The sequence below is a fragment of the Myotis yumanensis genome, unplaced genomic scaffold (genome assembly GCF_028538775.1).
Source record: "Myotis yumanensis isolate MYYU_CA2020_CCGP unplaced genomic scaffold, mMyoYum1.0.hap1 SCAF_3, whole genome shotgun sequence".
Lineage (NCBI taxonomy): Eukaryota > Metazoa > Chordata > Mammalia > Chiroptera > Vespertilionidae > Myotis > Myotis yumanensis.
Window position 1 is genome coordinate 205,678,697 of NW_027223754.1, and position 26,878 is coordinate 205,705,574.

Sequence of the window (26,878 nt, forward strand, 5' to 3'; positions counted from 1 at the left end):
AGTGTTAACCTATGCCGCCATCTTGGTTTCCGGGGTGCAGATATTATAATGTTAGGTCTGATCAAATAACTGAATCCATACCCCCCTGCCCTGGGAACTGCCCTATAGGCCAGTTCATCACTGACATTCCACTTGCAAAGACCATTCTCTCTCCCTCCGGATTTCACCAGAACCCAGACCCGCACAGAGCAGAAAAAGCCCGCCTAGAGGCCTTTAAAAGCCTCTGACTCCGTCTCTGGGTGCTGGCACTATTTGGGGTCTCAGGCCATCTGGTATCCAGGTGACCTAATCTATATTATAAAAGGCCAGTGCCAATAACGCCGTAACAACCAAAGGACCAGTCACCAGGAGGTGCATTGATGGGTCTCGCCAGCAGCAGCTTTCTGGGTCTGGTTTCAGGGTCTCGTGCCATTTTGCCCACTGGACCTCTAGTACATTTATAATCCCTCACTACTTTGGGCTCATGCGTTCCTCCTTCCGTGACCCTAACAATACACTGGGTAACATCTCAGCAGCCCTCACTAGTCCAGCACAGTCAATATTTTCGCAGTGACACGATGAATATTCGAATTAAGTGAGGTGCGTGAAACTATAAACTTGCACCAATTCAGGTCAAATTTCACCACCCCATGAGCCAGGAGAGAAGTTTGTTTCTGAGCATTTTGCACTTCACACCTCAGGTAAGGTGTGGGAGCTCTCCTGTCCCCCCTCCCACCGTGGGACGGAGATGTGACAACAATCCTTACAGCTGCCCCTGTGGGTGCTCATTCCAAGCGGGCTCTGTGTGGCCTGCTCGTGGCTCCTCACCGTGGCTCTGTGCCACAGGAGCTGTTTTCAGACCCATTTCACAGATGGGGAATCGAGGCCAAGGTGGTTGAGGAACGGGCTCACTTCAGAGTCCTTGCACCCTCACAGCCCTCTGCCTTTGGCTGCACAGACCACTCCCCTCACATCTCCTAGAGAAAGAAGCAAGAAGGAAAGTGAATGCAAAAGCCGCTTCTCAGAAAGCCCTGGTTTCCCAGAAGAGATGCTCAGAACCTCTGTGCCAGGAATGTTTAACTTTTGACCTTTTCACAATCCCTGCTCAGGACAGAGCTCAGAAGCTGCGGGCAGGTGGCGAGGGCGGGGGCGGGGGCGGCGCTTGCGCCTGTGCCTAGTTAGCAAAACCCGCTGGACACTGGGCACTGTCTTCATTGTCCTCCCAGGCTGGACGGAGGCTCACAGCGCCCTGTGGACCTGAAGCCCCAGAGAGGTGAGGACAGAGGACAGGCTGCAGTGAGAGCAGGTGAGGCACAGGCAGAGGAGGGAGGGCTGCTTGGGAGCCTGAGGGGTCGGCTACAGGCCAGGAGCTGTGGTCAGCGCTGCTAGGGTTCAAGTCCCTCCCTGTCCTGCCAGTTATAACTTTGTGAGCCTGGGAAGGGTCTGAAGTTGAAATTCTTTTCCTTTTTTTTTTTAATTGAATTTTAGAGAGAAAGGAAGGGAGAGAGACAGAAGAGACAGAGAGAGACAGAGAGAGAGAGAGAAACATCGATTTGTTGTTCCATTTATTTATGCATTCTTTGGTTGATTCTTCTGTGTGCCTGACTGGGGATCAAACCCGAAACCTGGGCATATGGACAACCCTCTAACTGAGCCACCCGGCCAGGACTGCAGTGCGAATTCTTTGATAAATCAGGACGGGAATCTCTCCCTCACGGGCCATGTGAAGTTTACAGCAGTGGTCACCACCGGTGGTCCATGAGGTCCTGAAGGTTGGTGACCGCTGGTTTAAAGGAAAACCTGATTAAGGGGTGATATGACCAACCAAGGGGAGACTCCCCACACTGCCATGGTCAAGGGGAGCCCAGGGTTCTAAAGGGAGAGGGCCAGGCTCCCAGAGTGTGGGAGACCTCTAGACACAGGCGTTTCCCTGGGAGCTCCCTGCAGGCGAGGGTTAGGGGTGCCCTCTTTGCAGGAGAAAAGAGGCTGGATGAGTTGTGGAAAGTGCAACGCCAACCCCTGTATTGTAGGTTCCTTTGGGATAGTTGTGGGAAGGAGGGGCCTGGCCCCAGCTGTGTTTTCAGAGTCGCCCACCTTTGCTCAGAGTGGATGCTCGGGGAGTTGGTGTGCAGGGAGGACTAAAGGCTCCCTAAGCAGGCACACAGAGACCGTCAGAAATATGAGCGCTCAGCCAGGCTGGCATGGCTCCGTGGTTGAGCATCAACCTATGAACCAGTTCGATTCCCGGCCAGGGCACATGCCAGGGTGTGGGCTGGATCCCCAGTGTGGGGCTTGCAGCAGGAGCCAGATCAATGATTCACTCTCATCATTGGTGTTTCTATCTCTCTCTCTCCCTCTCCCTTCCTCTCTGAAATCATTAAAAATATATTTTTTTTAAAAAAGAGAAAAGAAAAGAAACATGGCTTACCCCGCCATCGACCCCATTATCTCCTCTCATGTCCGGGGAGGTCAGTAGGGAGGGGACCTGTTCGGACCAAACAGCTCCCTGCTGTGCCCTCTGCCCTTCGCCCGCCCGGGAGGACTAACATGAGAACTGGGTGTCACTGGTGCTGGTGGAGAAGGGCTCCAGGGCAGTTTCTCAGCCTCAGCAACACTGAAGTCCTGGACGGGGGGTCATTCTCTTGTGGGGCTGCCCTGAGCATTGCAGCCTCAGATGCCAGTAGCACCCCAACCCCCACCAATGTCTACAGACATTACCAATATCCCCTGGGGAGAAAACTCACCCCTGATTGAGATCAACTGGAATCACGCTGGAGGCAGCCAGATCAATGATTCACTCTCATCACTGGTGTTTCTATCTCTCTCTCTCCCTCTCCCTTCCTCTCTGAAATCAGTGACATTGGTCTCCTTGTGCCTCAGTTTCTGCATCTGCAAAATGGGAGAGTCGGGGACCACCATCCTAGATCTTAAATCACTGGAGCCAGTTGTGTTTTGGAGTTTCCCATTTTGGGGGTGCCGATATTATAATGTTAGGTCTGATCAAATAATTGAATTGATAACCCCTGCACTGGGAACTGCCCTTTAGGCCACTTCATCATGGACATTCCAATTGCTAAAACCATTATCTCTCCCCTCCAGATTTTACCAGAATCCAGACCTGCAGAGAGAATTCTCTGCCCAGAAAAAGCCCACGTAGAGCCCTTTAAAAGCCTCTGACTCCCCGTCTATGGGTGCTGGCACTATTTGGGTGCTCGGCCCATCTGGTATCCAGATGTCCTAATCTAATCTAATAAAAGAGAAGCATGCAAATTGACCGCACCTCTGCTACACCCCAAGCGACACCCACCAGCCAATCAGAGTGACTATATGCAAATTAACCCAACCAAGATGGCGGCTGGCAGCCATGGAGCTAGAACAAGCAGGAGGCTTGGTTTCCCCAGTGATGGAGGAAGCCAAGCTTCCCGCCTGCCCTGGCCGGCTGTGGCCTCTGCTCAAGGCAACAAAGTATCAATTATAGAAGATAAATAAATCCCAGATACCTGCTTCCAGCCAGCCTCCACTGGGAGCTTGGGTGGCTGGGGGCCGTGGCCAGCCTGCAAACACCCATCAGCCCCTAACCCAGGGTGGCCACACCCTCATGGGGTGAGGGCACCCTGGGGGGCTTAGCCAACCTGCAAACAGCCATCAGCCAGGCACCCCAGCAGGGCCCTCCTCCCTGAAGGGGGTGTGGCCAGTCTGAAAACAGCCCTTAGTCCCTCACCCAGGCTGGCCAGACACCCCAGCAGGACCCACACCCTGATCCGGGACACCCTTCAGGGCAAACCAGCCAGCCCCCACCCATGCACCAGGCCTCTATCCTATATAGTAAAAGGATAATATGCAAATTGACCCTAACAGCAGAATGACTGGGAATGACTGGTCACTATGACACACACTGACCACCAGGGGGCAGACGCTCAATGCAGGAGCTTCCCCTCTGTGGTCAGTGTGCTCCCACAGGGGGAGCTCTGCTCAGCCACAAGCCAGGCTGATGGCTGCCAGTACAGCGGTGGTGGTGGGAGTCTCTCCCGCCTCCTCAGCAGTGCTAAAAATGTCCGACTTCAGCTTAGGCCTGCTCCCCGCTGGCAAGTGGACATCCCCCAAGGGCTCCTGGGCTGCCAGAGGGATGTCTGACTGCCGGCTTAGGCCCAATCCCCCCAGGGAGCTGTCCTAAGCCAGCAGTTGGTCATCCCCCGAGGGGACCCAGACTGCGAGAGTTCACAGGCTGGGCTGAGGGACCCCCCCTGAGTGCACAAATTTTTGTGCACTGGACCTCTAGTCTACACTAATAAAAGAGAAACATGGTAATTAGCGTACGACTGCTACCCTTCCCATTGGCTAATCGGGGTGATATGCAAATTAACTGCCAGCCAAGATGGTGGCCAGCAGCCAGGCAGCTTGAAGCGAACATGAGGCTTGCTTGCTTCAGTGAAGGAGGACTCCAACGTTCCCCGCCTGCCTTGCCGGCCTCTGAGCTTGCAGTTTGAAACATTGTAACAAATATAGATGCTAAACAAAACCCCAGAAACCAGCTTTCAGCCAGCCGGGATCTCAGAGCTGGAGTTATACATTGTTTCGATTATAGAACTGAAACAAACCAGATACCTGCTTTCAGCAGCTGAGGCCTCAGAGCTAGAGCCAGAGCTAAAGCTGGCCCAGAATAAAAATAAAATGAAAGAAAGAAAAAAAGGAGTGATTGGGAGCTTCAGTCAACCGCCAGCCTGAAAGCAGCCCTCAGCCCCTCACCCAGACTGGCCAGGCACTCCAGTGGGGACCCCCACCCTGAAGGGTGTGTGACCAGCTGCAAACAGCCATCATCCCCTCATCCAGGCTGGCCAGGCACCCCAGTGGGGACCCCTACCCTGATCCAGGACACCCTTCAGGGCAAACCAGCCGGCCCCCAGGCCTCTATCCTATATAGTAAAAGGGTAATATGCCTCCCAGCACCAGAATCAGCGGAGCCGCAAGGCCTCCTGGCACTGGATCAGCATGACAGGGGGCAGCGCCCAAACCTCCTGATCGCCCTGCGGCTCTGTGTGTGACAGGGTGCAGCGCCCCAAGCCCCCCTCCCCCCACAGGCCCTGCTCTGTGTGTGACAGGGTAGAGCCATAACCTCCCCATCGGCCCTGCCCTGAGTGTGAGAGTGGCGACGCCCCAACCCCCTGATTGGCCCTGCTCTGTGGGTGATAGAGGGTGGCACCCCCCCCCCCCCATGGGCCCTGCTCTGTGTGAGATGGGGTAGAGCCATAACCTCCCCATCGGCCTTGCCCTGAGTGTGACATTGGCGGTGCTCCAACCCCCTGATCGGCCCTGCTCTGTGGGTGATAGAGGGCAGTGCTCCAACCCCCTGATCTGCCCTGCCCTGTGTGTGACAGGGGGCGGTGCCCTAACTCCCCTATCGGTCCTACTCTGTGAGTGACAGGGGGGAGCCCCTCAGCCCCCTGATCAGCCCTGCTCTGTGCATGACAGGGGGCAGCGCCCAACCCCCTGAATGGCCCTGCTCTGTGCGTGACAGGGGGTGGCGCCGCAACCTACCGATCCGCCCTGCTCTGTGCATGTCAGGGGGCGGTGCCCCCAACTCCCCAATCAGTCCTGCTCTGAGCCCGACCAGGGGCTGCACCTAGAGATTGGGCCTGCCCTCTGCCACCCGGGAGCAGGCCTAAGCCAGCAGGTCGTTATCTCCTGAGGGGTCCCAGACTGCGAGAGGGCACAGGCCGGGCTGAAGGACCCCCCTTCCCCCCCGAGTGCACAAACTTTTGTGCACCGGGCCTCTAGTCTATATTATAAAAGGCCAGTGCCCGTAATGCTGTAACGACCAAAGGACCAGTCACCAGGAGGTGCATTGATGGGTCTCGCCAGCAGCAGGTTTCTGGGTCTGGTTTCTGGGTCTCGTGCCATTTTGCGCACTGGACCTCTAGTACATTTATAATCCCTCACCACTTTGGGCTCATGCGTTCCTCTTTCTGTGACCCTAACAGTACATTGGGTAGCATCTGAGCAGCTCTCCCTAGTCCAGCACAGTCAATATTTTCGCAGTGACACGATGAATATTCGAATTAAGTGGGGTGCGTGAAACTATAAACTTGCACCAGTTCAGGTCAATTTCCACCCCCCATGAGCCAGGAAAGCAGTTGTTTCCTGAGCATTTTGCACTTCACACCTCAGGTAAGGTGTGGGAGCTCTCCTGTCCCCCCTCCCACCGTGGGACGGATATGTGACAACAAGCCTTACAGCTGCCCCTGTGGGGTGCTCATTCCACGCGGGCTCTGTGTGGCCTGCTCGTGGCTCCTCACCGTGGCTCTGTGCCACAGGAGCTGTTTTCAGACCCATTTCACAGATGGGGAACCGAGGCCAAGGCGGTTGAGGAACGGGCTCACTTCAGAGTCCTTGCACCCTCACAGCCCTCTGCCTTTGGCTGCACGGCCCCCGCCCCACACATCTACTAGAGAAAGAAGCAAGCAGGAAAGCAAAAGCAAAAGCCAGGTATGGGAAAGCCCCCGTGTTTCTCTTAGAAGGTGCTGAGGACCTTTGGCTTCTCTGCGCCAGGAACTTTTCACCCTGAGCAGTTGCACAATCCCTGCTCAGGACAGAGCTCAGCAGGCCCGGGGCGGGGGCGGCGCTTGCGCCTGTGCCTAGTTAGCAAAACCCGCTGGACACTGGGCACTGTCTTCATTGTCCATCCAGCCTGGACGGACGGACACTCACAGCGCCCTGTGGACCTGAGGCCCCAGAGAGGCGAGGACAGAAGACAGGCTGCAGGGAGAGCAGGTGAGGCACAGGCAGAGGGGGGAGGGCTGCTTGGGCGCCTGAGGGGTCGGCTACAGGCCAGGAGCTGTGGTCAGCGCTGCTAGGGTTCAAGTCCCTCCCTGTCCTGCCAGTTATAACTTTGTGAGCCTGGGAAGGGTCTGAAGTTGAAATTCTTTTTCTTTTTTTAAAATTAAATTTTAGAGAGAGAGGTTGGGAGAGAGAGAGAGAGAGAGAGAGAGAGAAACATTGATTTATTGTTCTATTTATTTGTGCATTCTTTGGTTGATTCTTGTGTGTGCCTGACTGGGGATTGACCCGCAACCTGGGCATATGGACAATGCTCTAACTGAGCCACCCGGCCAGGACTGCAGTGCGAATTCTTTGATAAATCAGGACATGAACCTCTCCCTCACGGGCCATGTGAAGTTTACAGCAGTGGTCACCACTGGTGGTCCATGAGGTCCTGAAGGTCGGCGACCGCTGGTTTAAAGGAAAACCTGATTAAAGGTGTGATATGACCCACCAAATGGAGTCCACCCCCCCCCCCCCATGGGCCGGTGACCCCAGGGTCCTAAAGGGACAGGTCCAGGCTCCCAGAGTGTGGGAGACCTCTAGACACAGGCGTTTCCCTGGGAGCTCCCTGCAGGCGCGGTTTAGGGGTGCCCTCTTTGCAGGAGAAAAGAGGCTGGGTGAGTTGTGGAAAGTGCAAAGCCAACCCCAGCGTCTCCTGGATTGTAGGTTCCTTTGGGAAAGTTGTGGGAAGGAGGGGCCTGGCCCCAGCTGTGTTTTCAGTCACCCACCTTTGCTTAGAGTGGTTGCTGGGGGAGTTGGTGTGCAGGGAGGACTAAAGGCTCCCTAAGCAGGCACACAGAGACCGTCAGAAATATGAGCATCAACCTATGAACCAGTTCGATTCCCGGCCAGGGCACATGCCAGGGCTGTGGGCTGGATCCCCAGTGTGGGGCTTGCAGTAGGAGCCAGATCAATGATTCACTCTCATCATTGGTGTTTCTATCTCTCTCTCCCTCTCCCTTCCTCTCTGAAATCAATAAAAATATATTTAAAAAAGGAAAAGAAACATGGCTTACCCCGCCATCAACCCCATTGTCTTCTCTCACATCCGGGGAGGTCAGTAGGGAGGGGACCTGTTCAGACCAAAGAGCTCCCTGCTGTCCCCTCTGCCCTTCGCCCGCCCGGGAGGACTGACCAGAACTGGGGGTCACAGGTGCTGGTGGAGAAGGGCTCCAGGGCAGTTTCTCAGCCTCAGCACCACTGACATCCTGGACGGGGTCATTCTCTTTGGGGCCGCCCTGAGCATTGCAGGATCAGATGCCAGTAGCACCCCACCCCCCACCAATGTCTACAGACATTACCAATATCCCCTGGGGAGAAAACTCACCCCTGATTGAGATCAACTGGAATCACGCTGGGCTCTCCCACTTACCAACTGCGTGACATCGGTCTCCTTGTGCCTCAGTTTCCTCATCTGTAAAATGGGAATAACATTACCATTTATTTCACAATGTCAGAGAGGATTAAAGGTGCCTAAAGTAGTTAGGTACATGTCTGGCTTATATTATAGGCCAGTGATGGCGAACCTATGACACGCGTGTCAGAGGTGACACGCGAACTCATTATTTTGGTTGATTTTTATTTGTTAAATGGCATTTAAATATATAAAATAAATATCAAAAATATAAATCTTTGTTTTACTATGGTTGCAAATATCAAAAAAATTCTATATGTGACCCGGCACCAGAGTTAAGTTAGGGCTTTTCAAAATGCTGACACGCCGAGCTCAAAAGGTTCGCCATCACTGTTATGGGCCATGGGCACCCTGGAGCCAAATCCTCCCAACCCAGCTTTATAAACCAGAGAGGAGAAAACCTTTTTTCTCTTTTTTGAAAAAATCTTTGATGCATTAAATCTCAAAGACTATCCCATAGAAATAACCAAACATGTGACCAACATTTCTATAAGGATCAAAAGTTATTCATAAAAGAAAAACTGGAATTGCAAACAACCCAGGGATTCCACAGCAGGGGAGCAATTAAATATGAAAGGATACCTCCACAGGGTGAGATGCTACAGGGCCTCTAAGCTGTTTGAAACGCTCTAGTAATATGAGGAGCCACTAGAATATAATGTTAAGTGACAACAATTCATGCAAAACTGTAGGAGCAGCAGGAGTCTAAATTGGTTTTGCTGGTAAAATCAAGGGCTGGCAGTGTTTATTTCCGTGTAGTGAGAGTACAGATGAATCGTATTCTTTGTTTCTGGAATGTCTATTGTAAATCTGCATTCATTGAAGTAATTAGAGGAAAACGGGTTATAAGGGCTTTTGTGACGTCAAAATAGGTAAAGGAGGATTTATTTTCTAAGATTTTTTAGAAGTGGAAGAGGAGGAGGAGAGGGGGAAGGAGGAGGTCATGAGAGAGGGGGCGTATCTGGAAGATGCCACTTCTCCACCAGCCCCAGGAGCGAGTGCCAACAACAAGGGGTTGGGGATGCACAGATAGGGGGGCGGGGGTGTGCAGGATGTTTCTATCTTTTTCTCCCTCTTCCTTCCTTTCTTGAAATAAAAAATATATATATTTAAAAATAATTTTTTTTGAGAAAAGTATAGATTCCCACACAAAGAGATCCTACATACCTCCCTTTACCCCATTTCCCCACCAACAATGGCTCACGAACTCTAATATCACAACTAAGAAGGGGATGTGGATACAAACCACTTACTCAGCTCTCACCAGCCTCCTCCGTTCATGTGTGTGTGTGTGCACGTCGTCCTATGCAACTTTTCACACGTGTAGATGTGTGGTCGCGATCACAGTTAATTTGCAGAAGTTCCATCGCGAGGACCCCTGGTGCTACCCTTTCCTGGACGCAGCCACCTCCCTGGCCTGCTGCACCTCGGCTCATCCTGTAGCTTTAACTTTCTGGGCCTCTGTTTCCGATGCATCACTTGTAAGAAGTGCATGTAGTTGGATTTCGCCTTCTGACCCAATCACGCAGTCTTTTCCTTTTAATAGAGGATTTTTATCCTGCTCGTAATTATGAAAAATCCAGAAACCTCTGTCCCGCCACATGTATGGAGATAGGCAGTGTACTCCCGCTTCACAGGGGAGGAAAGGGAAACGGAGAGCAGTGAGGGAGTTTCCTTGAAACCACAGAACTGGTGAAAGACGGAGGGGGGCTGTGACCCCCTTGGCCACACTGACTCCATACTAATGCCACGGTCAGCGTTTTCCTCCCGCAGCGTAAGACACATCTGCCAGACACCCCCCCACTATGAGGATGGAAAAGAGCCAGGAGACCACTTCGAAGGTGGCAACGACAGAGACATCTTCAATCGGCCAAGGTAAGCTCCCCGTCCCAGCCGCTTGCATTGGAGGGAAAAGCAGAGTCCAGTGACGTCTTTGTAGGAGAAGGACGGAGAGCAGGCCCAGCACCCGTGAGAACACAAGGACACACAAAAACCCGCAGTCACACACACACAGTCACTCGGTTCCAACACTCGTCCTTAGTCCTGTCCTTCGCCAGCTGCCGTCTCCTCTCTGCTTGGCTGAACTGGTGGCGGCCTCCAGGGCTCAACCTTGGGCCATTCTTGGCTTCTACAACTCTCTTCCCAGAGTGCACATGCAATTTTAAAAATATATATATATTTTATTGATTTCAGAGATGAAGGGAGAGAGAGAAACATCAATGATGAGAGAGAATCATTGATCAGCTGCCCCCTAACCACCCGCTATGGGGCTCAAGCCTGCAACCCAGGCATGTGCCTTGACCGGGAATCGAACCACAACCTCCTGGTTCATAGGTCGATGCTCAACCACCGAGCCACTCCGGTGGGGCTCATATGCAATTTTGTGGCTGTAACTACTTTCTACACTGTTGGCCCCACAGTTGCTCTACCAACCAGAGCAAGACTCATCTATCTGCTACCTTCTCAGCATCACTTGGATGTCTAATCAGGTATCTCAAACTCAGTCCACCCCAAACGGAACTCAATGCCCTGCCCAGAACACCTTCCACCCATCTCAGTAGATGGGATCTTCCCTGTAACAGTCCATCAGGCCCCAAACCTGACTCACTCTGAGGTCACCCTTGACCCTGGTCTCACCCATCCCACATTCACTGACAATCCTGTGGATCCCTTCAAATCCATCATTTTGATCATTTCTACCAACCTGGTTCAAGCAGCTGTCGCTTCTTGCTCTGACCATTGCAATAACTTCCTAAGAGATCAGCCTGTTTCCTCTCTCGCAAACCTAGTCTATTTTCCAGCCCATGCGTTCGTTTTCACACCTACCTTAAATCAGGGCCACTGCTAGACCATGGGGCTTATTGGAAAAAGCCTACCCAGAAATGGATACAGCTCTGGGAACACATAGCTCTACAAATGGTGACCACTTTGTGCAACCAATCAATCGATCAATCAAAGTGCCCCTCTCACCTGACAGACACGCACCTCCCCCAATCCCTGGTCCCAGGTCTCACCACCTAGCAACTAGATTCTGGGAGGGGTTTCAGAGCCCACCTGTGTGCTCAGACAGGGCCTTTGCAGCTCTCATAATATTATGTCCGTGGGAATATAACTGGTACTAAGAGGCCTTATAAATAGTTGCCATGTCCTGTGTAGATGATCTTTTAATCATTAAATCAATTTGTTCTTAATAGCCAATGGCTGGAAACAACGTAAACATATCAACTGATAAAAGAATAGGTAAACAACCTAAACATATCCGTTGACAGAAGAATAGATAAGCAAGTTGTCGTGTATTTATATAATGAAATACTGCATACCAATCATTTTTTAGAACGACTGATACCTGAAACATTTATATGAAGATCAAAAATAGGCAAACTAATCAGTGGTTATAGAAGTCAGAATAGTGGTTCCCTCTAGGGCGGGGTGAGTGCTGCCTGGGGGTAGTCACAGGAAACCTGTTCTCTATCTTGGTCTGGGTGATGACATGTGTGAGTGAGTGTGTGTGTGTGTGTGTGTGTGTGTCTGCATTGTGTATTCACATTTCTTGAGCTGAGGGCTTTAATTTGTGTACTTATATGCAAACTATACCTCAGTATAAAATGTGAGAACAATCGTTGGCAAATTGTTAGCACAGTACAAGTCTTTCACCATTATTTGGCTTCCGCATATCTCAAACCCCGCCACACTCGAATCTCGTAAGGTTTCGTGTCCCCTGCAGTCACCTTGTTTTCCATGTTTCCAACCAGAAAGTCGTTTGACCCCTGGGAGCACCCCCATTTTTCCCGTGGACAAGAGGAGCTCAGATTTGGAGCCACAGTGGCAAAAACTCGAAGCTGGTGTCGGTTTGCAAAGGTAACCCGGCGAGTTTTGTCTCAGGGAAAGGGCTGCCCCTGCTGAAATGCTCAGGCACCCCCACATGTGCAACCCGTGTGCCCCAAAGGCGTTGGCCACCACGCCGGCCTGTCTTCCCACTCAGGAAGGCAGTTCTCCTCGGGAAGAACATTCCACGTGGTGAACTAAACATTTCGGAGAGCAGGTCGAGATCTAATTAGGTCCATGCCATTGAGCACTGGGACCCTCAGGTGTACATTGTCTCACGAGGGCGGGGGCAGGTTGGGGGCTCACCTTTGGGAGGCCCATGAAGCAGGAACTCCGTCTTTTCGGCTCACGTGACCCCAGGAAAGCCCTGTAGTGTGTCTGCGTCCATGAACTCAAGCCCAGTTATCCGTTAGCCGCAGGCGTAGCATCCCCAGGCTCCAGCTCAACGTGGACAATCGAGATGCTCGCTGAGTGATTCGGTGAACCGCCGTTGTGCCTGGTAGAACCAGGTTGCCACTTGACACTATGTCAGTAGGACTTGCTGTGGCCGAATGTCCATATTTGAGGCATTTAGTTTCATTAAAAAACATAAGAAGCCAAGCTTGCCTTAGCTGTCAAGCACCTTAAAGACAAGACTTTAGCCCTAGCCGCCTTGGCTCAGTGGATAGAGCGTCAGCCTGTGGACTCAAGGGTCTCAGGTTCGGTTCCGGTCAAGGGCATTTACCTTGGTTGCAGGCATATCCCCAGTAGGAGGTGTGCAGGAGGCAGCTGATCGATGTTTCTCTCTCATCAATGTTTCTAACTCTCTGTCCCTCTCCCTTCCTCTCTGTAAAAAAATCAATAAAATATATTTTTTTAAAAAATGACAAGATTTTAGAATTCATGGCCCTGGGTCCCTGGCCTCTCCCCTGGAGGACCAATCGCACTGGCCTGAGGGGCAAGGAAAGCTGGCCATGTGCCAAGGGGAAGGTTTAAAATGTTGCTGGTCGCTTATCTTGGCCTCTTGCTGGGCTACTCCTGACAGAAGCAAAGTCACACCTCAGCCGCCAAACTCAAGGTAGTCAAAGCCGAGGGCCTCATACAACATGGCGCCTCCTCCCTGACTGGCCTCTGCCTCTACAGACCTCTCAACCTCCCGCCCAACACCTGGGCTCCTTTCTCCTACCTTCCATGGACCACCCGCACCCCCCGCCCCTCCCCACCCCCCGCTCCATTAGTCCTGACCTTGACCAGGACCCTAGCATTTGCCCCTGCCTCTGGCCGGTGACAGTACCACAGTCTCTCTGATCAAGGTTGCAAATATCCATCAGGACCGCTCTCCCTTCTCCTGCCCTCTGGCCTGCGCTTCTCCCCTGTGTCCCTCCAGACACCCCTCTCACGTGTTTCTTTCTTCATGGAACCAGCAGCTCCCAGCAGTGCTTGGGGCCTTCGCACGTCAGGGTCAGGCCAGAGGTCACAGGGGTGTTAGGGAGACGCAGGGAGGGTTCAGAATTGGGAGCGGCAGGGGCATCTGGAAACCATCTGGGCCTAAGAATCTGACCTTCCCATCGGGGACACTGAAATCAAATCTTTATTTAGTTATTTATTTTTATCCTCACCAGGGATATATTTCCATTGATTTTTTTAGAGAGAGGGGAAGAGAGAGGGAGAGACAGAGAGAAATATTGATGTGAGAGAAACACATCGATTAGTTGTCTCCTGCACATGCCCCAACCAGGGCCCAAGCCAGGGAGGAGCCTGGAACCGAGGTATATGTCCTTGCCCAGAATCGAATCCGGACCCTTTGGTCTGCAGTTCGAGGCTCTATCCACTGAGCGAAACTGGCTAGGGCGAAACCGAATCTTTATTTCCCTCATCCGCAGGGACGGCGATGACATTCCTCCAGGTGAAGATGTGGAGCAACAAGAGGGAGATCTGTCCCCTGAAGAAGGAATATTTTTGAAAGAGTTCCCCATAATGAAAGCGGAACTAGAAATGGCCATCAGAAAGTACCGTGCCCTCGCAGACGACATCGACAAAACCCACAAAGATTTCACCGAGACCAGCCTGGTGACCAACTCGGTCGCTGTGGCCTCCGGAGCCATGAGCTTCCTGGGGTTGGCCCTCGCTCCGGTCACAGCCGGAGGAAGCCTGATGCTTACAGCTGCTGGTTCAGGTTTGGGGGCAGTCGCTGGGGCCACCAGTGTGTTGACCAGCATTTTGGAATACCGTCACAATAAAAAAGCCCAAGCTCAGGTCAGCAGGGAATTGTCTGCCCCTGACCCAAAGGTCAAGGAGGCTGTGGCCTATGCCGTGGTGGCCGGAAAGACTGTCTATAACTGTGGGAAAACCCTCCAGGGCTTCAGGAAGAACATCCAGGCCTTGCAGGTCGCCAGAGCCCAACCGCGCCTGGCCGCTGCCGCCAAGCGTCTTCTGGTCACTGGCGAAGCCTCGGTCCGGACGACCAGGAGGGTGCAGAGGGCCTTTAGAGGCACACCGCTAGCGATGGGGAGCAGCGCTTTCTTGCGGAACACCGTATTAAATGGCCTCTTCCTTGGCTTTGATGTGGACAGCCTCCTGAAGGACTGGCAGGAGCTGAAGCAGGGACCCAGGACGGAGTTGGCGGACTTGCTGAGGGCCAAGGCTGAGGAGCACGAGAGAGAGCTGGCAGAACTCACCCAGCTCTATGGGAAGCTGCAGGTGAGGCTGGAGGGAGGGGAGAGGGACTGGGGCTCCTGGGCACCCAGGGTTAGGGGAGGGTGGAAGGAAGCCAGTGTGTGTGCAGTTTGCATGGCTGCCCCTGCAGACAAGGGCTCCGGAGATGATGGTGCCCAGCGGCACAGGCCTGGCCGTGCCTCTGTTTCTCCCTTGATGTCCCTCCAGGTCCCTGGCCTGGGAAGAGGGGCTTCCCAGTTGCAGAGAAGAGGACACTGAGCCACAGCGGGTGTTGGGGATGGAAATGTGCCCCCCTAGTATCCACTTGTGGAAGCTCCAGTGAGACTATTTGGAGACGTAGCTTTGGGGAGGGGTTGGGGTTGAATGAGGTCCTGGCGTGGGGCCGGCACCTTGATCTGGGCCTCGCAGCCTCCGGAGCTATGAGAAATGACGTGTGGTTTTCTGTCACGTTGGCCCTGGCTGGGACAGGGAGCTTCGGTAACTGCCCATCTCTCCCCGGTGGGGCGGGTCAGGATGAAGCTGGGAGCGGACTTCAGAGCTGGCCCGGCTCTGCCCGCCTCTGCCCCAGAGCGCTCCTGAGATGGGTGGTTTTGTTTCTTTACAGAAACTCTTGCAGGAAAAAAGCCTTAGGAGCTCATCTTCCAAAGAAGCCAAGGCGACTCTAACTCGGCCCCCAGCCAAGCAAAGGAAAGCAGGACTCCGGGCGGCAGGTGAGGCAGAGGCAGGCTGACAGCGGCTCTGAGTGGAAGAAAGGGGCAGGGCAGGCGGGCTGGGTGGCAAGACAATGCCTGGGACTTGCTGGCGGAATTCCTCCCTGTGCTCCATGGGTCCCAGCACTGTCAGCTGGCGAGTGCTGTGAAGGTGGAGCTGTCCTCTCCCCTCCATTGCCACCCCGTGTCTTCACTGTCCCCGTTCCTTCAGGGATGGGGGTGGCGAGGGGTGCTAACTCAGTGGCTCCCTAGGTCCACACTCACTCTTTCCCAGTCGGTCCGCATTCCTTTTTCCAGCTGGGCTCTCTTTGAAGCGCTGATGGTGGTCCATGGGGTCCTGAAGGTTGGCAACCGCTGGTTTAAAGGAAAACCTGATTAAAGGTGTGATATGACCCACCAAATGGAGTCCCCCCCCCCCCCCCCCTCAATGGGCCGGTGACCCCAGGGTCCTAAAGGGACAGGTCCAGGCTCCCAGAGTGTGGGAGACCTCTAGACACAGGCGTTTCCCTGGGAGCTCCCTGCAGGCGTGGTTTAGGGGTGCCCTCTTTGCAGGAGAAAAGAGGCTGGGTGAGTTGTGGAAAGTGCAAAGCCAACCCCAGCGTCTCCTGGACTGTAGGTTCCTTTGGGATAGTTGTGGGAAGGAGGGGCCTGGCCCCAGCTGTGTTTTCAGAGTCACCCACCATTGCTTAGAGTGGATGCCGGGGGAGTTGGTGTGCAGGGAGGACTAAAGGCTCCCTAAGCAGGCACACAGAGACCGTCAGATATATGAGCATCAACCTATGAACCAGTTCAATTCCTGGCCAGGGCACATGCCAGGCTGTGGGCTGGATCCCCAGTGTGGGGCGTGCAGGAGGAGCTAGATCAATGATTCGCTCTCATCATTGGTGTTTCTATCTCTCTCTCCTTCTCCTTTCCTCTCTGAAATCAATCAAAATATATTTTAAAAAGGAAAAGAAACATGGCTTATCCAGCCATCAACCCCATTGTCTCCTCTCACGTCTGGGGAGGTCAGTAGGGAGCGGACCTGTTCGGACCAAACAGCTCCCTGCTGTCCCCTCTGCCCTTCGCCCGCCCGGGAGGACTAACCTGAGAACTGGGGGTCACAGGTGCTGGTGGAGAAGGGCTCCAGGGCAGTTTCTCAGCCTCAGCACCACTGACGTCCTGGACGGGGTCATTCTCTTTGGGGCCGCCCTGAGCATTGCAGCCTCAGATGCCAGTAGCACCCCCGGCCCCCACCAATGTCTACAGACATTACCAATGTCCCCTGGGGAGAAAACTCACCCCTGATTGAGATACTGTGTGACATCGGTCTCCTTGTGCCTCAGTTTCCTCATCTGCAAAATGGGAGAGTCAGGGACCACTGTCCTAGATCTTAAATCACGGGGGCCAGTTGTGTCTTGGAGTTTCCCATTTTGGGGTGCAGATATTATAGTGTTAGGTCTGATCAAATAATTGAATCAATCCCCCCTCCCCTGGGAACTGCCCTTTAGGCCACTTCATCACGGACATTCCACTGGCTAAGACCATTATCTCTCCCCTCCGGATTTCACCAGAACCCAGACCCGCACAGAGAATTCTCCGCCCAGAAAAAGCCCGCCTAGAGCCCTTTAAAAGCCTCTGACTCCCTGTCTTTGGGTGCTGGCACTATTTGGGTGCCCAGCCCATCTGGTATCCAGATGACCTGATACATTTATAACCCTCAGCACTTTGGCCTGGTGCGTTCCTCCTTCCGTGACCCTAACAATACATTGGGTAACGTCTCAGCAGCCCTCTCTAGTCAAGCACAGTCAATATTTTCGCAGTGACACAATGAATATTCGAACTAAGTGGGGTGCATGAAAACTATAAACGCACCAATTCAGGTCAAATTTCACCCCCCCATGAGCCAGGAAAGCAGTTGTTTCCTGAGCATTTTGCACTTCACACCTCAGGTAAGGTGTGGGAGCTCTCCTGTCCCCCCTCCCACCGTGGGACAGAGATGTGACAACAAGCCTTACAGCTGACCCTGTGGGTGCTCATTCCACGCGGGCTCTGTGTGGCCTGCTCGTGGCTCCTCACCGTGGCTCTGTGCCACAGGAGCTGTTTTCAGACCCATTTCACAGATGGGGAACCAAGGCCAAGGCGGTTGAGGAACGGGCTCACTTCAGAGTCCTTGCACCCTCACAGCCCTCTGCCTTTGGCTGCACGGCCCCCTCCCCTCACATCTACTAGAGAAAGAAGCAAGCAGGAAAGCAAAAGCGAAAGCCGCTTCACAGAAAGCCCCCGTTTCCCAGAAGAGGTGCTCAGAACCACTGGCTTCTCTGCACCAGGAATTTTCAACCCTGAACTTTTCACAGTTCCTGCTCAGGACAGAGCTCAGCAGCTGCGGGCAGGTGGTGGGGGCTGGGGTGGGGGCGGCCCTTGCGCCTGTACCTGGTTAGCAAAACCCGCTGGACACTGGGCACTTCCTTCATTGTTCTCCCAGGCTGGACGGACGGACGCTCACAGCGCCCTGTGGACCCGAAGCCCCAGAGAGGCGAGGACAGAAGACAGGCTGCAGGGAGAGCAGGTGAGGCAAAGGCAGAGGGGGGAGGGCTGCTTGGGGCCTGAGGGGTCGGCTACAGGCCAGGAGCTGTGGTCAGCGCTGCTAGGGTTCAAGTCCCTCCCTGTCCTGCCAGTTATGACCTTTGTGAGCCTGGGAAGGGTCTGAAGTTGAAATTCTTTTTCTTTTTTTAAAATTACATTTTAGAGAGAGAGGTTGGGAGAGAGAGAGAGAGAGAAACATTGATTTATTGTTCTATTTATTTGTGCATTCGTTGGTTGATTCTTGTGTGTGCCTGACTGGGGATTGACCCGCAACCTGGGCATATGGACAATGCTCTAACTGAGCCACCCGGCCAGGACTGCAGTGCGAATTCTTTGATAAATCAGGACATGAACCTCTCCCTCATAGGCCATGTGAAGTTTATAGCAGTGGTCACCACCGGTGGTCCATGGGGTCCTGAAGGTTGGAGACCGCTGCTTTAAAGGAAAACCTGATTAAAGGTGTGATATGACCCACCAAATGGAGTCCCATCCCCCCCCCCCCCCCCCCCACCAATGGGCCGGTGACTCCAGGGTCCTAAAGGGACAGGTCCAGGCTCCCAGAGTGTGGGAGACCTCTAGACACAGGCGTTTCCCTGGGAGCTCCCTGCAGGCGCGGTTTAGGGGTGCCCTCTTTGCAGGAGAAAAGAGGCTGGGTGAGTTGTGGAAAGTGCAAAGCCAACCCCAGCGTCTCCTGGATTGTAGGTTCCTTTGGGATAGTTGTGGGAAGGAGGGGGCGGGCCCCAGCTGTGTTTTCAGAGTCACCCACCTTTGCTCAGAATGGATGCCGGGGGAGTTGGTGTGCAGGGAGGACTAAAGGCTCCCTAAGCAGGCACACAGAGACCGTCAGAAATTTGAGCCCTCAGCTGGGCTGGCGTGGCTCAATGGTTGAGCATCAACCTATGAACCAGTTCAATTCCCGGCCAGGGCACATGCCAGGGTGTGGTCTGGATCCCCAGTGTGGATGGAGGCAGCCAGATCAATGATTCACTCTCATTATTGGTGCTTCTATCTCTCTCTCCCTCTCCCTTCCTCTCTGAAATCAATAAAAATATATTTTAAAAAGGAAAAGAAACATGGCTTATCCAGCCATCAACCCCATTGTCTCCTCTCACATCTGGGGAGGTCAGTAGGGAGCGGACCTGTTCGGACCAAAGAGCTCCCTGCTGTCCCCTCTGCCCTTCGCCTGCCCAGGAGGACTGACATGAGAACTGGGTGTCACTGGTGCTGGTGGAGAAGGGCTCCTGGGCAGTTTCTCAGCCTCAGCACCACTGACGTCCTGGACGGGGTCATTATCTTTGGGGCCGCCCTGAGCATTGCAGGATCAGATACCAGTAGCACCCCACCCCCCACCAATGTCTACAGACATTACCAATGTCCCCTGGGGAGAAAACTCACCCCTGATTGAGATCAACTGGAATCACGCTGGGCTCTCCCACTTACCAACTGCGTGACATCGGTCTCCTTGTGCCTCAGTTTCCTCATCTGTAAAATGGGAATAACATTACCATTTATTTCACAATGTCAGAGAGGATTAAAGGTGCCTAAAGTAGGTAGGTACATGTCTGGCTTATATTATAGGCCAGTGATGGCGAACCTATGACACGCGTGTCAGAGGTGACACGCGAACTCATTATTTTGGTTGATTTTTATTTGTTAAATGGCATTTAAATATATAAAATAAATATCAAAAATATAAATCTTTGTTTTACTATGGTTGCAAATATCAAAAAAATTCTATATGTGACCCGGCACCAGAGTTAAGTTAGGGCTTTTCAAAATGCTGACACGCCGAGCTCAAAAGGTTCGCCATCACTGTTATGGGCCATGGGCACCCTGGAGCCAAATCCTCCCAACCCAGCTTTATAAACCAGAGAGGAGAAAACCTTTTTTCTCTTTTTTGAAAAAATCTTTGATGCATTAAATCTCAAAGACTATCCCATAGAAATAACCAAACATGTGACCAACATTTCTATAAGGATCAAAAGTTATTCATAAAAGAAAAACTGGAACTGCAAACAACCCAGGGATTCCACAGCAGGGGAGCAATTAAATATGAAAGGATACCTCCACAGGGTGAGATGTTACAGGGCCTCTAAGCTGTTTGAAACGCTCTAGTAATATGAGGAGCCACTAGAATATAATGTTAAGTGACAACAATTCATGCAAAACTGTAGGAGCAGCAGGAGTCTAAATTGGTTTTGCTGGTAAAATCAAGGGCTGGCAGTGTTTATTTCCGTGTAGTGAGAGTACAGATGAATCGTATTCTTTGGTTCTGGAATGTCTATTGTAAATCTGCATTCATTGAAGTAATTAGAGGAAAACGGGTTATAAGGGCTTTTGTGACGTCAAAATAGGTAAAGGAGGATTTATTTTCTAAGATTTTTTAGAAGTGGAAGAGGAGGAGGAGAGGGGGAAGGAGGAGGTCATGAGAGAGGGGGCGTATCTGGAAGATGCCACTTCTCCACCAGCCCCAGGAGCGAGTGCCAACAACGAGGGGGTGGGGATGGACAGATGGGGGGGCGGGGGTGTGCAGGATGTTTCTATCTTTTTCTCCCTCTTCCTTCCTTTCTTGAAATAAAAAATATATATATTTAAAAATAATTTTTTTTGAGAAAAGTATAGATTCCCACACAAAGAGATCCTACATACCTCCCTTTACCCCATTTCCCCGCCAACAATGGCTCACGAACTCTAATATCACAACTAAGAAGGGGATGTGGATACAAACCACTTACTCAGCTCTCACCAGCCTCCTCTGTTCATGTGTGTGTGTGTGCACGTCGTCCTATGCAACTTTTCACACGTGTAGATGTGTGGTCGCGATCACAGTTAATTTGCAGAAGTTCCATCGCGAGGACCCCTGGTGCTACCCTTTCCTGGACACAGCCACCTCCCTGGCCTGCTGCACCTCGGCTCATCCTGCAGGTTTAACTTTCTGGGCCTCTGTTTCCGATGCATCGCTTGTAAGAAGTGCATGTAGTTGGATTTCGCCTTCTGACCCAATCCAGGAGTCTTTTCCTTTTAATAGAGGATTTCTATCCTGCTCATAATTATGAAAAATACAGAAACCTCTGTCCCGCCACATGTGTGGAGATAGGCAGTGTACTCGCGCTTCACAGGGGAGGAAAGGGAAACGGAGAGCAGTGAGGGAGTTTCCTTGAAACCACAGAACTGGTGAGAGACGGAGGGGGGCTGTGACCCCCTTGGCCACACTGACTCCATACTAATGCCACGGTCAGCGTTTTCCTCCCGCAGCGTAAGACACATCTGCCAGACGCCCCGCCACTGTGAGGATGGAAAAGAGCCAGGAAACCACTTCGAAGGTGGCAACGACAGAGACATCTTCAATCCGCCAAGGTAAGCTCCCCGTCCCAGCCGCTTGCATTGGAGGGAAAAGCAGAGTCCAGTGACGTCTTTGTAGGAGAAGGACGGAGAGCAGGCCCAGCACCCGTGAGAACACAAGGACACACAAAAACCCGCAGTCACTCGGTTCCAACACTCGTCCTTAGTCCTGTCCTTCGCCAGCTGCCGTCTCCTCTCTGCTTGGCTGAATTGGTGGCGGCCTCCAGGGCTCAACCTTGGGCCATTCTTGGCTTCTACAACTCTCTTCCCAGAGTTCACATGCAATTTTAAAAATATATATCTTTTTTATTGATTTCAGAGACGAAGGGAGAGAGAGAAACATCAATGATGAGAGAGAATCATCGATCAGCTGCCCCCTAACCGCCCGCTATGGGGCTCAAGCCTGCAACCCAGGCATGTGCCTTGACCGGGAATCGAACCACAACCTCCTGGTTCATAGGTCGATGCTCAACCACCGAGCCACTCCGGTGGGGCTCACATGCAATTTTGTGGCTGTAACTACTTTCTACACTGTTGGCCCCACAGTTGCTCTCCCAACCAGAGCAAGACTCATCTATCTGCTGCCTTCTCAGCATCACTTGGATGTCTAATCAGGTATCTCAAACTCCGTCCTCCCCAACCGGAACTCAATGCCCTGCCCAGAACACCTTCCACCCATCTCAGTAGATGGGATCTTCCCTGTAACAGTCCATCAGGCCCCAAACCTGACTCACTCTGAGGTCACCCTTGACCCTGGTCTCACCCATCCCACATTCACTGACAATCCTGTGGATCCCTTCAAATCCATCATTTTGATCATTTCTACCAACCTGGTTCAAGCAGCTGTCGCCTCTTGCTCTGACCATTGCAATAACTTCCTAAGAGATCAGCCTGTTTCCTCTCTCACAAACCTAGTCTATTTTCCAGCCCAAGCGCTTGTTTTCACACCTACCTTAAATCAGGGCCACTGCTAGACCATGGGGCTTATTGGAAAAAGCCTATCCACAAATGGATACAACTCTGGGAACACATAGCTCTACAAATGGTGACCACTTTGTGCAACCAATCAATCGATCAATCAAAGTGCCCCTCTCTCCTGACAGACACGCACCTCCCCCAATCCCTGGTCCCAGGTCTCACCACCTAGCAACTAGATTCTGGGAGGGGTTTCAGAGCCCACCTGTGTGCTCAGACAGGGCCTTTGCAGCTCTCATAATATTATGTCCGTGGGAATATAACTGGTACTAAGAGGCCTTATAAATAGTTGCCATGTCCTGTGTAGATGATCTTTTAATCATTAAGTCAATTTGTTCTTAATAGCCAATGGCTGGAAACAACGTAAACATATCAACTGATAAAAGAATAGGTAAACAACCTAAACATATCAGTTGACAGAAGAATAGATAAGCAAATTGTCGTGTATTTATATAATGAAATACTGCATACCAATCATTTTTTAGAACGACTGATACCTGAAACATTTATATGAAGATCAAAAATAGGCAAACTAATCAGTGGTTATAGAAGTCAGAATAGTGGTTCCCTCTAGGGCGGGGTGAGTGCTGCCTGGGGGTAGTCACAGGAAACCTGTTCTCTATCTTGGTCTGGGTGCTGATGACATGTGTGAGTGAGTGAGTGTGAGTGAGTGTGTGTGAGTGAGTGTGTGTGTGTGTGTGTGTGTGTGCGTTGTGTATTCACATTTCTTGAGCTGAGGGCTTTAATTTGTGTACTTATATGCAAACTATACCTCAGTATAAAATGTGAGAACAATCGTTGGCAAATTGTTAGCATAGTACAAGTCTTTTACCATTAATTGGCTTCCGCATATCTCAAAGCCCGCCACACTCAAATCTCGTAAGGTTTCGTGGCCTTGCAGGTCGCCAGAGCCCAACCGCGCCTGGCCACTGCCGCCAAACGTCTCCTGGTCACTGGCGAAGCCTCGGCCCGGACGACCAGGAGGGTGCAGAGGGCCTTTAGAGGCACACCGCTAGCGATAGGGAGCAAGGCTTTCTTGCGGAACACCGTATTGAATGGCCTCTTCCTGGGCATGGATTTGGACAGCCTCCTGAAGGACTGGCAGGAGCTGAAGCAGGGACCCAGGACGGAGTTGGCGGACTTGCTGAGGGCCAAGGCTGAGGAGCAGGAGAGAGAGCTGGCAGAACTCACCCCGCTCTATGAGGAGCTGCAGGTGAGGCTGGAGGGAGGGGAGAGGGACTGGGGCTCATGGGCACCCAGGGTTAGGGGAGGGTGGAAGGAAGCCAGTGTGTGTGCAGTTTGCATGGCTGCCCCTGCAGACAAGGGCTCCGGAGATGATGGTGCCCAGCGGCACAGGCCTGGCCGTGCCTCTGTTTCTCCCTTGATGTCCCTCCAGGTCCCTGGCCTGGGAAGAGGGGCTTCCCAGTTGTACAGAAGAGGACACTGAGCCACAGGGGGTGTTGGGGATGGAAATGTGTCCCCCTAGTATCCACATGCGGAAGCTCCAGTGAGACTATTTGGAGACGTTGCTTTGGGGAGGGGTTGGAGTTGAATGAGGTCCTGGCGTGGGGCCGGCACCTTGATCTGGGCCTCGCAGCCTCCGGAGCTATGAGAAATGACGTGTGGTTTTCTGTCACGGTGGCCCTGGCTGGCTGGGACAGGGAGCTTCGGTAACTGCCCATCTCTCCCCGGTGGAGCGGGTCAGGATGAAGCTGGGAGCGGACTTCAGAGCTGGCCCGGCTCTGCCCGCCTCTGCCCCAGAGCGCTCCTGAGATGGGTGGTTTTGTTTCTTTACAGAAACTCTTGCAGGAAAAAAGCCTTAGGAGCTCATCTTCCAAGGAAGCCAAGGCGACTCTAACTCAGCCCCCAGCCAAGCAAGGGAAAGCAGGACCCCGGGCGGCAGGTGAGGCAGAGGCAGGCTAACAGTGGCTCTGAGGCAGGGTGGGGCGGGCTGGGGTGGCAGAGACTATGCCTGGGACTTGCTGGCAGAATTCCTCCCTGTGCTCCCTGGGTCCCGGGCACTGTCAACTGGCAAGTGCTGTGAAGGTGGAGCTGTCCTCTCCCCTCCATTGCCACCCCGTGTCTTCACTGTCCCCGTTCCTTCAGGGAGGGGGGAGGGGTGGGGTGCTAACTCCGTGGCTCTCCCAGTCCCCACTCACTCTCTCCCTGTCGTCTGCTGCCGCAGCCTCCAAGCTCCCCGAGGACGACGAGCCTCCGGCCCCCGCTGGGCCCCGCTCCACGCCAGAGGCGCCCAAGCGCAGGAGCTCTTCTGGCTCCGTGGTTGTCGACCTCCTGTACTGGAGAGACATTAAGAAGACTGGAGTCGTGTTTGGTGCCGGCTTGTTCCTCCTACTTTTATTGACAGTATTCAGCATTGTGAGCGTAACGCCTTACATGCCTTGGCCCTTCTCTCTGTGACTATCAGCTTTAGACTATACAAGGGTGTGATCCAAGCTATCCAGAAATCAGATGAAGGCCACCCATTCAGGGCATATTTGGAATCTGATGTCGCCATATCCGAGGAGTTGGTTCAGAAATACAGTCATTCTGCTCTTGGACATGTGAACTGCACGATAAAGGAACTCAGACACCTCTTCTTAGTTGATGATTTAGTTGATTCTCTGAAGTTTGCAGTGTTGATGTGGGTATTTACCTCTGTTGGAGCCTTGTTCAATGGTGTGACACTACTGATTTTGGCTCTGATTTCCCTCTTCAGCGTTCCTGTTATTTATGCGCGGCATCGGGCGCAGATAGATCATTATGTAGCACTTGCAAATAAGAATGTCAAAGATGCTATGGCTGAAATCCAAGCAAAAATCCCTGGATTGAAGCTCAAAGCTGAATGAAAAAAAGCCTGAAGTTATTCACAGTAGTTTATCTTTAAAGGGGATATACATGTGATTCCATGGGGGAGGGTCAGGGAAGAATGGCGCCTTGACATTGCAGAGCCACAGATCTTTATTTTTGGCGATGCAGTGTCTGAGGAGAAATCACCTTCTTGGCTGCAGCGTGGTCATCTTAAGTATCGTGAGCTGCTATGTATAAATTTAATCCGTGGTCATACTAGTTTTTCCTATCTGAGGCACTGGTGAATGAAAAAGATCTGAGAAAGCTGTATATTATACTTTGTTGCAGGTAGTCTTGCTGTATTTGGGGAATTGCAGAGAACATGAAGCTGAAAAAACAAACAAAACCCTTTTCACAGTTTGTGCACTGTGTGTGTATGGTCTGTGTAGATTGATGCAGATTTTCTGAAACAAAATGTTTAGACGAGATCATACCACTAAAGCAGGAGTGGAAAAGCTTGCCTTTCTGGTATGTTCTAGGTGTATTGTGAATTTTACTGTTATATTAATTGCCAATATAAGTAAATATAGATTATATATATATATCTATATATACAGTGTTTCACAAAGCTTAGACCTTTACCTTCCAGCTTCCCCACGTGCTTGATATTTCAGAGTCATTGGTTATATGTGTGTAGTTTCAAACACATAAGCAGAAGAAAATATATTTCTAGGCGCACTACCATCTGTTTTTCAACATGAAAGGATGCCATGCACATAGAACTCACCATATAAACTTCATTGCACAGACTTACCGTAGTTAATTTGTCACAAACTCTGAATCTATGGACTGAATCTAATGCTTCCAAAAATGTTGTTCGCAAATATCAAACATTGTTATGCAAGAAATTATAAAATGAAGATTTATACAGTTATGGTTTAAGCTGTACTGAACTAAATCATGGAAGGCCTTGTGAACTGTAAAAGCGAAGTATCAATAAAGCTTATAGACCAGGGGTGGGCAAACTTTTTGACTTGAGGGCCACAATGGGTTCTTAAACTGGACCGGAGGGCCGGAACAAAAGCATGGATGGAGTGTTTGTGTGAACTAATATAAATTCAAAGTAAACATCATTACATAAAAGGGTATGGTCTTTTTTTTTTTTTTTTTTAGTTTTATTCATTTCAAACGGGCTGGATCCGGCCCGCAGGCCATAGTTTGCCCACGGCTGTTATAGACTAAAAAAAAAAAGAAGAAAGGGTCAGGGTCAAACAAAGAATTACAGCATATCTACACTAATAAAAGACAAACATGCAAATTGACCATACCTTTGCTATGCCTTAAGCCACGCCCACCAGCCAATCAGAGCAACGATATGCAAATTAACCCAGCCAAGATGGCGGCCGGCAGCCAAGGAACTGGAACGAGCAGGAGGCTTGCTTGCTCCAGTGATGGAGGAAGACAAGCTTCCCGCCTGCCGTGGCCCGGCTCTGAACTCCACTCAAAGCAACAAAGTTTCAATTATAGAAGATAAATAAACCCCAGATACCTGCTTTCAGGGCTGTGGCCATGGAGCTGGAGTGAGCAGGAGTGGGTTGCCCTGGCGATGGAGGAAGCCAAGCTTCCCTCCCACCTGCCGCAGCCTGGCTCTGAGCTCCATTCAAAGCAACAAAATTTCAATTATAGAAGGAAAATAAATCCCAGAATAAAAAATAAAAATAAAAAAAGGAGAGGCTGGGAGCTTCCGTCGCCGGGGGGTGGGAGGGCTTGGCCAGCCTGAAAACAGCCCTCAGCCCCTCACCCAGGC

At 51.9% G+C, this 26,878-nt stretch overlaps 1 protein-coding gene across 1 annotated transcript; it reads left to right on the forward strand.

The window, feature by feature from the left end:
- The first annotated feature begins 6,657 nt into the window (after positions 1 to 6,657).
- Positions 6,658 to 26,086, forward strand: LOC139007514 (reticulon-1-like). The gene is given in 12 exon segments (XM_070411014.1): positions 6,658 to 6,747; positions 9,970 to 10,087; positions 11,965 to 12,070; positions 13,900 to 14,716; positions 15,297 to 15,402; positions 17,867 to 17,950; positions 21,207 to 21,324; positions 21,856 to 21,924; positions 23,371 to 23,497; positions 24,082 to 24,187; positions 24,470 to 24,676; positions 24,679 to 26,086. Coding segments are annotated over 11 exon segments (2,262 nt in total). The 5' UTR covers positions 6,658 to 6,747; positions 9,970 to 10,017; the 3' UTR covers positions 25,131 to 26,086.
- Positions 26,087 to 26,878: the final 792 nt, after the last annotated feature.